The 13,540-nt window shown below is 38.2% G+C and overlaps 1 protein-coding gene and 1 pseudogene across 2 annotated transcripts; one reads left to right on the forward strand and one right to left on the reverse strand.

Annotated features, from left to right (window-relative positions):
* Positions 1–3,370: 3,370 nt before the first annotated feature.
* Positions 3,371–7,146, reverse strand: stc1l (stanniocalcin 1, like). The gene is made up of 5 exons (XM_014994958.2): positions 6,903–7,146; positions 5,957–6,099; positions 5,763–5,870; positions 5,273–5,376; positions 3,371–4,034 (listed from the first exon to the last, which is right to left on the reverse strand). The coding sequence occupies exons 1-5, from the start codon at positions 7,018–7,020 to the stop codon at positions 3,737–3,739; spliced, it is 771 nt and encodes a 256-aa protein (XP_014850444.1). The 5' UTR covers positions 7,021–7,146; the 3' UTR covers positions 3,371–3,736.
* Positions 7,147–8,790: 1,644 nt separating this feature from the next.
* LOC148155935 (uncharacterized) lies at positions 8,791–10,895 on the forward strand (annotated as a pseudogene). Its single transcript, XR_015764951.1, has 4 exons — positions 8,791–8,798; positions 8,923–9,080; positions 9,173–9,266; positions 10,049–10,895. The product of XR_015764951.1 is annotated as an uncharacterized LOC148155935 (transcript).
* Positions 10,896–13,540: the final 2,645 nt, after the last annotated feature.

Below are 13,540 nucleotides of genomic sequence, written 5' to 3' on the forward strand. Positions count from 1 at the left end.
TCCACAATTTCCCCAAAGTGCCGCATACGTAGCAGCTCCCAAGGAGCCTGGCCTTGTCGCTCCAGTGCTGGCACCATAGATGAATAATGAAGATACTTCAAGTAACTGTTTACATCCATTGCTGCTATGAGTTTTAGTGACGTGTAAAAGCTTATTCATTTAAGATTTTAATTTCATTTCCTATTTAATAGAGAATTGGCAGTTGTGTGTGTGTGTGTGTGTGTGTGTGTGTGTGGGTGTGTGTGTGTGTGCGCGTGTGTGCGCGTGTACGTGCATGTGTGTGTGTGTGTGTGTGTTTTGTAAGAACATAGACGGTACGTTTGTGATGGAAACACTGATGATTGTTGTACAAGCTGCTGTTTGTGGTGTGGATGTGGAATAAACTTTGAGGACTTTTTACCTTCAGCAGAAACTCTCTCAATGTGTGTGTCGGCCCCAAGAAGGTGAATTGCAAGAAGCAGAGTTCCACTTAGGACTCGTGTCACACAGTCCGTTTTTCATCTAACTGCTCTGCGTCTTCTCCCTGAAGATTGTTAAGTAGCCTTTTTGTAGCTCCATACTTTCTTTTCTCCCATAAAGAGGAACGTGGGAGATCGTCCATCATGTGCTCCAGCTCCCAGCCTGACAGTCCACTGCTGTGTGTATTAAGCTGCAGCCTCATGCTGAGCTCTTCTTCCTGTTTGCTGCAGTCCTGGCATCCATTTCATCCCTTAGAGCTCTCAGACTGCCATGAAAGGCTGACTTACTACCAGAGGAAGTGCTGTGGCAGGAACCTCAGCAAACTATAAAACTGAGACGTGTTTTGAGGAATTCAGAGTAAAAAACGTCCGAAGTAAAATAGTAAAAATAGCAAAATTAACAACTGAAGTTTGTGCAGTGTTCATGTGTTTTAATACTAGGACAGCAACAGCAAGGTGTCTTAGAATTAACTTGGAAGATCATGTTTATTCATGGGAACTTCTAGTTAGTTTTATCTCTACAAGATAAATATTTCATTTTTGTTAAATATCACAGTGTTTTATAGTTTTGTCCCTTGAAAAAGTTTTGAACTTTTTCACATTTCATCACATTGCAAGCTGAGTAGATTTTGTTGTTTGGTTTTTCAACATTTCACTGGCACTTGTCAACTGAATTCAGGTCTAGACTTTGCGCAATTTTATGGTGAATGGAAACACAGTCAGTGACAAAAAACCCGAAAACAAAACCAAAAAAATCAGTAGTGGGCAAATACGTTTCACAGCAATGAAGTTTCCATGTATGGCAGAGCCCAAGTGGTACCTGAACAAAGATGAGGACTAAAGCTAACAATAAAGCTCCTCTGCCTTCCCCCAGAGGTCAGGCTAGTTAGCTTGGAGACCCACAGTTTTTCTGTAACACTAAGTTGTTTCTCCACTATTAGCACATTTAGCAGCAACTACATGAGATTGATTGACAACACTAAGACCCTCCTCCTGGCTCCGATTGGTGGCTTTTGTAGTAGCAGTAGCAGCTCAGGGAGGAGGTGGAGGACATTGATCTTTTCACAGATTGTTCATCTCTTATCAAATGCTGAGGACGTGGTGACACATTTGACAGATACAGTATGTGAAAAAAACAACATATTTTTATGAAAGTTACATACTGCAGGTTTAAAGTTGCTGTACCTGCCTGCTGCCCTGAGGACGTCAGAGTAAAATGGGAGATGTCTCATCCGGACTATGTTTCCAGTGAAATCAGGAAGCTTTGACTGGCTCCATGATGCTACTGAGCTGAGTTACACTTTAACTGGAACAGCTCAGCGTCCCCACAGCCTGAACTCTGCTTCATTAGTGATGCTGTGGCTCCCATCACTTCAGTGAACACGCAGAGCAGCCTGCTGTTACACTGATGGGATTCCTGGAAACGCGGCTGCCCACCTTCCTGTCAGCAAGCCCTGGCCTAAGGGATGGAAGAAAAGATGGACGCCCCCCCAGGGAAGAGCAGAGGGTAATGGGCCATAACATCATGGGTCAGTTGTTGCCTATGGCGACCCATGGCTGAGTGAGCACCGGCGTGAGGCCTCTTTGCACCTTCAGGTGTGAGCCACCAAACCTGCCCAGACAGAGGTGTCACATATTTCTTCTTTACACATGTCACTGTCAGGGCAGCTGCATTTCTTCATAGATTCAGTTAAATTAATTTGTGAGAAATGTTATAAATGTTCATCTAAATATATTTTTTTCTGTGTCTGATGCGATATTCTTAGTTTCAGAGACACTGAATTTTGGGTTTTCTTTACCTGTAGGCCATAATCACTAACATGGAAAAAAAGGAATATTTTACTCTTTAATGAATCTCTATTAAATGACATTTTCACTATCTGAAATGACTGGCAAAAAATGTTGCACTTTTAGAAAATATTTTCATTTCTTTTCGATGTTCTGGTGTTCCCAGCAGGCTGGAGAGACACTTCTAAAGCAGTTCTGTTTAAATAAAAGGCTAACAGAGTCTGTGATGTACAGATGTCCTTACATAAGAACCTCCACAGGTTTTAACAGAGATGAAAATTAAAAGTCTGAGCAAAAATTCATGTGCAGTGATGTGACTGATAAAGTCAGACAGCAAAAAGTTGCTGAGGCATTTCTACGTAAAGGGATTCCAGCAGTGAATCAATTTTTTCTTTGGCTTAATCTTTGTCCTATATCTTTTTTTATATAGTGATTTCTAATTAAATCTTTTTAGAATTTTCTACAGAGGAAGTTGACTCAATGTTAAAAGCATAAAATCAGAAGAGATATGATGTGTTTGTACATCAGTCCTTCCTGAAGATGGAAATTGTTTGACAACTTTTGCTTTATTAATACAAGAGGCTAATATTGTTCTAGATGTTAGAGATAATTTATACTCAACAACCAGGGCCTTAAACCCTGGGATTTTTTCTTCTTTTTCGGGGAATACTAAGATCTGCAAACTCAGCACGTCCGTTAAAACCTCATTTTAAAGGAGAAAACAGTGTTAGGATGTGCAGTGATTGACAGTGAAACAGTTTGTACGCCATCTGGTGGCAGATATCCGCCTCGCCTCAGCTTCTTTGACAGTAAAAGAAAAGTGTTTAAACAATAACTGAGAATGTTGTTGGAGCATAAAGCTGCATCTTTATCTGTAACAGAATAAACTGGATTCTGAAATATTTCTGCACAGTCTCTGGTAAAACTGAGTTGCAATGTTTTTAAGTTTGAATTCTGTATGATTAGAAAATGCAGGTAAATGTGTGGAAGCTGTGCTCTTATTGACCTGCTTTAGCCCAAACATGGCTGACATGGAAAAATAATAAACCTCTTATAAACATAAGTTTCTTTTTTTGCCAGTGTGGATGTTACGAAAAACATTCAGTGGAAATAATCCAGTCAAATTTAAGAGTTTATATCAGCGCATTTATTTCTAATGTCCCAACAAACCAACTTGAATCCCACATTTTGACAGACATTTAAACATTTTTTCAACATAACAGCTTATAAAGTGATTTGTAGAGCAGTAAAACGAGGCAGTGAAACACTCCATGACCAGCATGAACGCCTCACCCTGCTTCTTATCCTCTGGCTAATTTAAACATACCACCAATGCAGCCTAAGAAATTAATTTAGGACAATAAATATAAATTGTAATAAGAGTATACTGATGTAACAAGATCACATCAGTTACCTGGTGGATGAACTAAGAATTTAAAAAATCCCCCAATTTACAACACAACAATCTTTTTACTTCTGATCTTTGTCATCTACTCATCAGCTTGGGCCCCTCCCTTGTTCCCCTGGGTGTCCACAGATCTCTTGGCAAACAAGTGGGTGGGGTCGCGACCCCTGAAGCCGGGTTGGATGTTGAACACGGGCATGTTCCTCCAGCTGGCCGGGTTGCTGAATGCTGTGGAGTCAGAGCTGGGGGTGCAGGGCTTGTTCTGGACGAGCTGCAGGAAGCTCTCCATGTCGGGCCCCAGGCGGGTCATGACCCCGGTCCTCACCGTTGACACAGTCTGCTCGTCGCAGGCCTGCAGCGTCTGCAGCAGCGTACTGTAGTACCTGTGGTTTCAGCAGAAAATGCAGACTCAGGGTCATGAGGTGGTTTGCAAAAAATCTTCATGCCCCTTCAACTCTTCCAGTTTGTCAGGTTGCAAATTTACTGTGTTTATCAAGCGTTTTATTAGTCACACCGACATTAAGTAGAGCAAAATTGTGAAGTGAAACTAAAACGATGCATGGTTTTAAATTTTTTTTGAATGAACTAAAAATATGAATATTTTTGCAGAGCCACTGTTTGCTACAAATACAGTAGCAAGTGTTTTGGTGTTTGCTCATCTAAAGATCAACAATTCTGCGCAAAGTTCCTTACAAAACAGCAGAAGCTCAGTTGGTAGAACAGAGAAGCATCTGTAGACATCAGCTTTCGTCACTCGCCAAAATACTCAACTGGATTTAGACCTGATGAGAGGCTTAGCACTGTCAATCATCCTTGTGTACTCGCTGTTCAGTGTGGTAATGACAGAGAAACAACTTAAAGGTAAACCATTTATCTTCCATCACCGTTGGTAATGCTAACTAGCCTAACTGTTCACAACATTGTCTGCTAGCTTCAGGATAGCAGAGAGCAAGGGGGTGAGGGATGAGCAGCGCCATACAAGATAATGATTGACAGCGCTAAGACCTGCCTCCTAGCTCTGATTGGTTGTTTCTAATTAGAAGCTCAATGTTTTTACATGTCTCTCTCACACCGTACTTGTTTTGACAAATACAGTAAAAATATATTTTTTGTAAAAGCTTTATACTTTAAATGTTGTCTTTAACAAGATTGAAATGTTGTGTAGTTGAGCTTCACTAGCAAAACACAGCAGAAAGTACTTTGTAAATATGTCAAGTAGAAAACATGTTCATTGTATCACATTTTGCACACTTTAATTCCCTCCTGCCACATTTCTCTGAGTTGTTCTGTTGTCTGTTGTTTATGATGCTCATACAAACTGTGACCCCAACTGGCTAAAACCAAAATGGAGCTCCTAAGATTTGTGTTGTTGTGATTTAGTTTTTTCTGTTGTCAGGCACACATTTGAATAGTCAGAGAACTGTCTGCTTATGTAAACTCCTTTAACTCTTAATGTAAATAAAACTGACAGTCATGAAACAAAAAAAAGATTTTAAAAAATGAACACGTGGAATCTGTTTGACCTTCATGAGTCTGAGGTAAGATATCAGATAACTAAGTTTTGCTCAGTATAGTTACAGTTGTGGCTTCATTACGTCTTACTGACGATGTCAGAGCTCACCTGTTGGGGAAGTGAGTGGGAACCTGCACCACCTCTCCAATGGCATCAGGGTTTGTCCGAGCCACAGTGCAGATGTCCAGACTGGTGTAGCACTCCTCTTGAACCTTTGACAAGGTGGGAACAGAGTTATTGAAAAAAAAAAAACAAATTAAAAAACACTGTAGTACAGAAGTATAAAAATGGGCCTGATTCCATGACTGAAGTCGCAACACCAACAGAGTTTCATTAGTTTGCATAATTGACCACAATGTCACTCAAACTTTAAATCTAGTTTAAATCTAACATGCCGAGCAAACAGGCAACATATCTTGCAAATGTGGCAAAGCCAGCAGCCTGTGGCTTACAAGCAAAGTTAATTAAAAAAGGAACATAATGAAAAGAAACATAAGCTTTTGTATGACTGTCAGTGATTTACCCATGATGATAAAAACCAGAGTCATGCTTCAGAGGACAATCTCACATCTACATTAACATTTCTGGGCCTACGAACCTCAGCAATCATGGTCTGGAAGATGTTACAGCGGCGGATGGTCTGGAAGACTTTGTTAGAGATGCCCTGGGAAATGCACTGCAGACTCTTCTTCACAAAGGTCTTACCCTGAAGAACGGCAACAGAATTCAGACTGAGACCCGGCCAGGTGAATGGGGGTCCAACCCAGGCAGGGGCTGAGTGGAGGGACTCACTTCCGTGTTGAAGGTGGCCGCAGCATGAAGGAACAGCTCGCAGATCTCGTGCATCCCGTCTGTGTCGCAGGTGGAGTTTTCAAGGCAGGAGAAGAATCCACAGCCCACTGCCACGGCATCGTTCAAACATCTGGCCACATCGGCTGCAGCGACACATTCAGAGGAGACGTTTTACAGGAGAACCACATGACAAACACACTCCACTTTAAATGTGTGGGTTGCTTTGTAGTCCCACAGCGACTATGGATATTCTAAATAAGCAGGCTAATCAAGTAAAGGTGGACTTAATGAAAAACATTTCCAGACATAGATGAACTTCAGGCTTCATGTTTTGTTTCAACTGCTGCTACATTTATTACAAGACAAGATGAGCAAGACATTACGTTATGACTGAAATTCAATATTTTTCTTTGAGTTACATTCTCAAAATGACAATTTTTTTCATATGAGCTTAAATATTAAGCAAAGTAAAACAGTGTTTTTATGTTTAATTGTGTAAAGATACACTGCAAAATCATCCAATGTGGAAGTTAATACTGAGCAGAACACTCAAAGTTTGCTCATTTCAGTACCACTGAAGTGTTTAAAAATAAGCGATGGATGAACAAAAGGTGCAAGAAACTCTGAAAGTGCACATTATGGTTGTTACAACTATTTTGTCTTTATTTATCTTATAAGACCTTGAAATTATTTCCACTGCATAACAGAGAGATAATGCAGTGGATTTCTTATAATATCATAAGACAAGATATATTATGATATATCTTATTAGACCCATACCCGAGACGTCCTCCTAATTAGAAAATAATGCTCTTAATGTTTTTTACAAGTAAAAGGTGGACTTCTCCAGGCTGTGATATAAACTTTAACACAAATGTCAAACTATGAGTGAACTATAGGAGAACGGGAAGAACAACCAGAGGCAGCGGGCAGAGCAGACACTCACTCGGGCTGTTGGAGGAGAAGCGTGCCCGGCGGGGAGCGGCCTCCTCCGGCGGCATCTGGAAGCCGGAAGCGAGGCAGAGGGAGCAGAGGAGGAGGAGCGGAGCGGAGCGGCGCAGCATCTTCTTCTTCTTCTACGCTGGTGATGACGGTGAGGATGAGGAGGCGGTGTGTTGTTCACAGCTGATTCCAGATGCTCGGTCTTCGTGACTCCTCTAACTCCACAGCGGGTATTTATACAGAGCCCGTTCTGAGGGAACCAATCACAGCGCGCCGTTTCCACGCCGCGGTCAGCTTGTGGTTTATTCATGTGTGTAATTAACCCCCGCGGTTAATTGGATATTTCCGCTACACACGAGTTACGGTAAACTTTCTTCGGTCTTTGCGCTTCATAAAGTACTTAAACATGTTCTCAACATTAAAAAAAATCCACTATGAGGAAGTAATTAAAACAGATAAATCTCACCTGAGGAGCCATGGAGCTTAATTCACATAAACCAGTGTTTTCACTTAAGTTGGTGGATCTGATTCCTGTCACGTTCTCCGCGTTTTCCTGTGAGGTGCGTCACAAGAAGACGTGACGTTCTGAGGAATGGAAGCAGGCGGAGGTTTTTACTTTATTGGGTAAAGTAATTCTTACCCAATAAGAATTACTTTACTTAGACATATTCTTACTTGAACAAGGCTTTGGTAAAAAGTTACGGAAGAACTGAGTAACTGGTCCAAACATCAATCATTTAATATTTAAAAACAACATCAGATGAATGTGGAAATTTAGGTGTTTTAAGGACCAACATGAAAATAATTCATATAGATGACATAATTACAAAACAAAATCAGGCAAAATAAGTTTTCTAAAGCAATTTATTTATATTTGAAACTTTAAAGAAAAACTGCATACACTGTTAAAAGTCATCCCCTCCATTAGTTGACATAACGTTTTTATATAAGTTACTTCCAATTAACATAATGAGTTATGTAATTTCAACTTAATTTCATGAGTTATTGGCATTTCAACTCAAGAATGTGAGTCAGTTCAATGAAACATAAATTTAAATTTGTGAACATAACTCGACAATCTCAGTTTTAAAATGGTAACCGGATCTTATAAAAACTGATCACCACTGGCAATATTAATGCGAGATCCAAATAGTGCCGGAAATTCGCTCTTTATCTGATAAGGGACTAAATATGATGTAAGATTTAGTAAGACTTTATAAAGTTCTCCATCCCAGTTAGAATTGCACATTAAATGAAGAAGAAGAACACCACCTGACCAGATTAAGGACGTCGAAAGCAAAGTCGCGGATGAATACCATTTCTTCCAAGACCTGGATCTGTCGCAAAGGCTGTTCAAATTTGGCGGTGCATTTTTTCTAAACGCGAAGTGAGCTGGAGCCATAGAAGTAAGGTAAGCTGCATTTGTCGTTTTTTGGTAATGCCATCCATTTTTAAAATATGTTAAGAGCTAAAAGTTCGTGTCTCTGTTACATGTTTAAACACAGGACATAAAACAACAGCTTGCTAACTGTCGAGGGCAGGAGCTAGTTAATGCAGCTAGCTAAACGCAGTATGCTACTCGGTTGCGCTTATAGAACTTTTCTTAAGAGAAAATACAAGCAGCTACCACGATTTTTGTATTGTACACTTCCCCAGAAGCACATATGTGGCGCTTGGTCAAAGTTTTGCATCGACGTGCTGACTGCAGGTGAGTTAGCGGCTTCAGTAAAGTAAACAAGTAATTAGTCTTGTTCCTTGTCAGTAATTAGCCGTGTCCTTTTTTTCATGTATCCTTGCCCCACACTGCTGTTACTGATTATCTTAAATATTAAAATACTTTTTTGTTTTGAGATTGTAGGAGCTCAACCACACATCACAGAGCTCATCTCCCGATGGCCAGGTCTGTTCCATGAGAGACAGGTAATCGCACAACTGAATTAGTTCCACCAGGAGATTTAGTGATTTAAGACTGAGTTAACTGTGTCCTATTGAGACAAGTTTTATATTCAGTCACCTCAAATTAGGGCTGAATTTACAAGAATCGTCACCAAAGACCTTCTGGAATCTTTTCTTGACGGACTTGATGGCCTGGTTCCCGAGACTGCTGGAGGTCTACAAAGCAGCAACCAAATCTGGAAAGAAGCAGCCACTCAAAGACACTTTGGACTGCCTTGCAAAAGATGTAAGCGGAGCTGAAGATGGCTAGAAAACAAGGCATAATTTGTTATTTTTGTTAAAATATATTCATCTTACTGAATGTCTCATCTCTTGCAGGACACAAATGACAGGAGAAGGGCTGCTGCTCTGCTTGGTTTGCCACTCTACATATCTGGCTGAAGATCCATCAACTGTCATCAGGATGTGTGATGTAAGACTAACAAATATTACAAAACTGTTTACATATTTGCCTATTCCTCTTTCTTGCAATCATTTTTAAAAAAAATCTTTTTGTAGCATTTGTGTGTGCAAAAACTTATTTCTAGTCCTTGTTAAGAGACATTACTTCCCGTTTACTACAGCCATGCATAACATCAAATTCTGATGTAATTACTTTGTGTATCCTGATTGATTTTGCTGAAAGCTAGTTGATGGAAACATGCCTGATTTGCATTTTCTTTTTAAATTTCTTTTGACATTTTAAAAATTTGCTGATTTAAAAAAAAAAAGCATTAAAATGAAAACACTGCTAGTGTTCTACATTTTTAGAATAATTTCGGTGCTTCACCATAGTGGTTTTTAATCTGCCACACACGTGTGCATGTTTTCATGTGCATGAAAATATAAGTTTTGTGGATGAAAAAAGTTTGTCAAATAGGACTATCTGACAAAGTAAAGTGCTGAAAATACTTTGAATATGGTGTATACATAAACTGGCTTTTTTTTCAGGTGGGGCTTATTTTCAGTGTCTAAAACTTCTTGATGTTGGCCTCATCCACAACAGTGGCCTGTTTCATTGGCATTATACTCTATGCTTTGACAAACTGGGAGTGTGTGTCAGGTTATTCACTGACTGAACAGAAGTGCATCATACAACCCCACAAGTGTCAAAACATGCAGATTGTTAATCCTCACAATAGCATAAAAACTTCCAGTATAAAGATACCAGAGTGTTTGAATTCTTTGCATTAATTATTATTTCTTCTTTTTAAGGCCCATGCTGATTTTCTGGATGATGCCATGAAGGGGATGCAGGTTGATCTCCTGATTGCCTGTGAAGGTGGTGAACAGGGGGCCATCCCACACCAGGTCTTCGATGTGGAGGAGACCATTGTGCTTCACAACATTAAAGATGTGACACTTGGATTTGTTACGCTTATGGTTGTCATCTACTGTGTCAATCTGAAGTATCCAGAGGACATGAAGTATTCGTTTGAGTTTCTTCAGAGTGGTGATGAAGATCAAACCAGACCAGGCCTCAGCTCGACTACATGGTTTGAGAAACAAAATCCTGAGGTACAAACTGTAACATCTGGTATGTTTTTAGTTTTATTTTCTTACATAAGAGTTCCTGTAAAAATTTGTTTAGTTTGTTCTATGCACTAAATGTTAATACTAATGGTTTTGCACTAAAACATTTAGCATTGTGCTGAATTTGTGGAAAAACCTCACAGGGTTGTCCTGAGTTTTAAACACTGATTGATTGTTTAGCACTTTTTGGACTGTTTTTGAAATATGGTAGCTAGTTGTATGGACTTTACACTGCCACTCTTGAACGTGGTTAGAATATTTTTAAAAATAATGGTCTAATTTCCATGGAGGACTGAAACTGACCAATAAATAAATACACTAAATAAAACAAATTTTTTTAAAACAAACTAAATTGTGCTAAAATCTATAATTTGTTGGAACCAAGGTGGAAAAATGAATATGGTCAATTAAATTTATAAAACATTAGGTAAGGTTCTTAATTGGTGCCTTTTAATTGCATTTATTTATTGAGATGTATATAAATTATTTCTGTTATTTGCTAAAAAAATTATTTATGTTTTTGTTGGTTTCGGTCCTCCAATAAATGTCAACACTTCTGCTTCTTGGACAAATGTTTTCATTTATACTTGATTTAAGACTTGTCTCATCTGTATTTGATAGAAAGATAAAAATAAATGTTTGATATTTGAAATGGAAGCATATTTGGTGTAATTATTTTTAGGAAACTGAACTTGACATTATTAGTGGAGAAAGTGAACAGTATTTGGAAATGTTAGTTTACTTAAATTGCAATTTTAAGTTCATTTGCTGCCTTAAAATCTTGAGTTAACTTGACTCAAAAATGGAATTGGTATGAATAAAGTTGGTCAGTTTAACTTTAAAATGAGAGTTGAAAGTATATATAATTGTTTGTTACTTTAACAAAAGAAAACAAGTTTTTATGAATGGATAATGTAACTTTGCAAGTTGTTTAAACTCAGAGTATGAAGTTCATACAACACGTAGTCATTAATTAGACAAGTGGTATAACTTACTTATTTGAGTTCAAATAGAACATGATTGTAATTTTACTTGACAAGAGTACTCAAGTTTTTGAGAATGCATAATGTTCTATAGTTAGTCATTTCAACTTATGGTATCATATTTAAACAATAACTTATCATGAATTGGGGGACTTTTCCAGCTTGCCATCCTAAGTTGGAAAAGTACATTATTTGAAGTTGTGTTAACTTATGTTTTTAAGGCAGCAATTGAACTCAAGTTTTTAAGTTTAACCACCCTAATAATTTTTACAGTGTACCTTTTTGGTAATTTGGTGAAGTTTCAGAGTGGATAAGGTGGATAAGGTATCCAGAAAATGTTCTCACATAAGATCAGGAATACTTCATAATACATATGTAAGTTAAAGTAAAAAGTACAGCAGAGTAAAAAACCTAAACGTATTTTTTTTCCAAAAAGTTACTCAACTAACTGTAGTACCCAACTCTCGAAGCAGCACTATAGGAGCCACAACTCATAGAAAACTCCATCATTGCAGCTTTTATGGGGATATTTAGTTATAATAGTTTATTGCGCTCAATAACTGTCAAATGCTGCCCAATCAAAAAATAGATAGTAAGATATAAGATGGAATCAGAAAAGGTTTTCATTTGGACCACAAAGCAAAAATAAATTTTCTTAAAGGAAACGCTGATTTCAAAAAAATCCCTAGTTTTTTGCTAAGAAAGTTTTGGCATAGAATGAGGTGGAGTTTTCTTTTGGTCAAAACTGCAATGGTTCTCTTACTGAATTTTTTTGAGTTTGCTATATATGAACTATTTATGATGGTTTGGTTCATTTTAACAAAGATAAATCTCCAAAAAATATATATATCACTGCAAACTAGAGGTGTGTGACATTGAATGAATGAATGATAAGTAAATACATATTTAAGTTTGATATAACATCATACAACACTTGATATGACATTTATTTTGCTTTTTTATTTTAGAAATTGTGAATTATTTTTTGGCTGTTTTTAGTCCATGTTTTTTCTTGCTGAGACGGTGTAATAGAATAGGCTTCACCAGTCTGTTTGAAGTTTACACAATCATGAATCCATAACATGACACCAGCCTCATCAGCACAGGCTTGACTTAGAAACATGTAAATCCATGAGACATTTGGACAAACAGACAAACATTTTCCTCATCAGTTGAATGATTTTATGTGTTGAATGAGTCCACAGGTTTCTGCAATGTGAACTGGAATTTGACATCCTGATTCATATCCTCAGTAAAAGAGATCTAATGATGGTAGAAGGACTGTTCTTTATCTTTATGAACGTTTTTCACCTTTATGAATCCTGCATGTCTGTAAAATGGTTCATATTTAATTGCTGTTTTTCAGACTACTAAAGTTTCTTTTTTTTTATTTTGGAAGTGAGGATCAGGACCCCTCAGGCAGTATTTGACCCCCTGACTTCTTCTGTAATCTGCTTCAGGAACTGATGCAGGACTGTTGTTTTTGTGTGTGAGATGTGGAAAATAGTGTGTGTCTTATCTGAGGGTCGGGTATCAGTGAAGTGTGAGATTTGGCAGAGGAGCTGACGTTTCCACATGCAGCCTGGTTTGACCACAGGAAGTTCTGAGCCTTAGGGAGCCCGGAGGTCAGCGGGCGCTGATAAGCATCACCCACATCCACCCCCTCTGCTCCCATCTCCTCAGCCAGATCCATGGAAAAACACCCCCGTGTTCAGAGCCTACTACGTTTCCTCAGACTGGCTCTGTTTTTAATCAAGATAAATCCAGTTTTCAGTGCTGGGAAAAGTTCTGTTGTTTTCACTTTTTGTTACCTTTGATGTATCATCACAGATGATCTGAGTAAATACAAAATCAATTTTTCAAAGTATAAATTTAGTTATTAAGGGATGACAGCTGTCCCAACTAACTTCATCTTATATGTAAATTTAATTTAAAAATTAATCCTTCCTTGTTGAATAATGAATTATGATTAACTACATAGAGTATCTCACAAGTGTGACATGCATATATCACATTTTTGTAAATATATTTTTTAATCTTTTCATAGGAAGTACTGAATTGTGACACTTTGTGTAAAGTTGTCAGTGTTCAACTTGCATAACAATAGCTGAGTCTTCATTACAAATGTCCGCAAATCTTTGTCTGTATTCTATAATTCCGAAAAAACGCAATTTCGCGTGTTTCCATTAAA

Source organism: Poecilia mexicana, unplaced genomic scaffold, assembly GCF_051168715.1.
Source record: "Poecilia mexicana isolate PSO_F unplaced genomic scaffold, ASM5116871v1 scaffold_12, whole genome shotgun sequence".
NCBI lineage: Eukaryota > Metazoa > Chordata > Actinopteri > Cyprinodontiformes > Poeciliidae > Poecilia > Poecilia mexicana.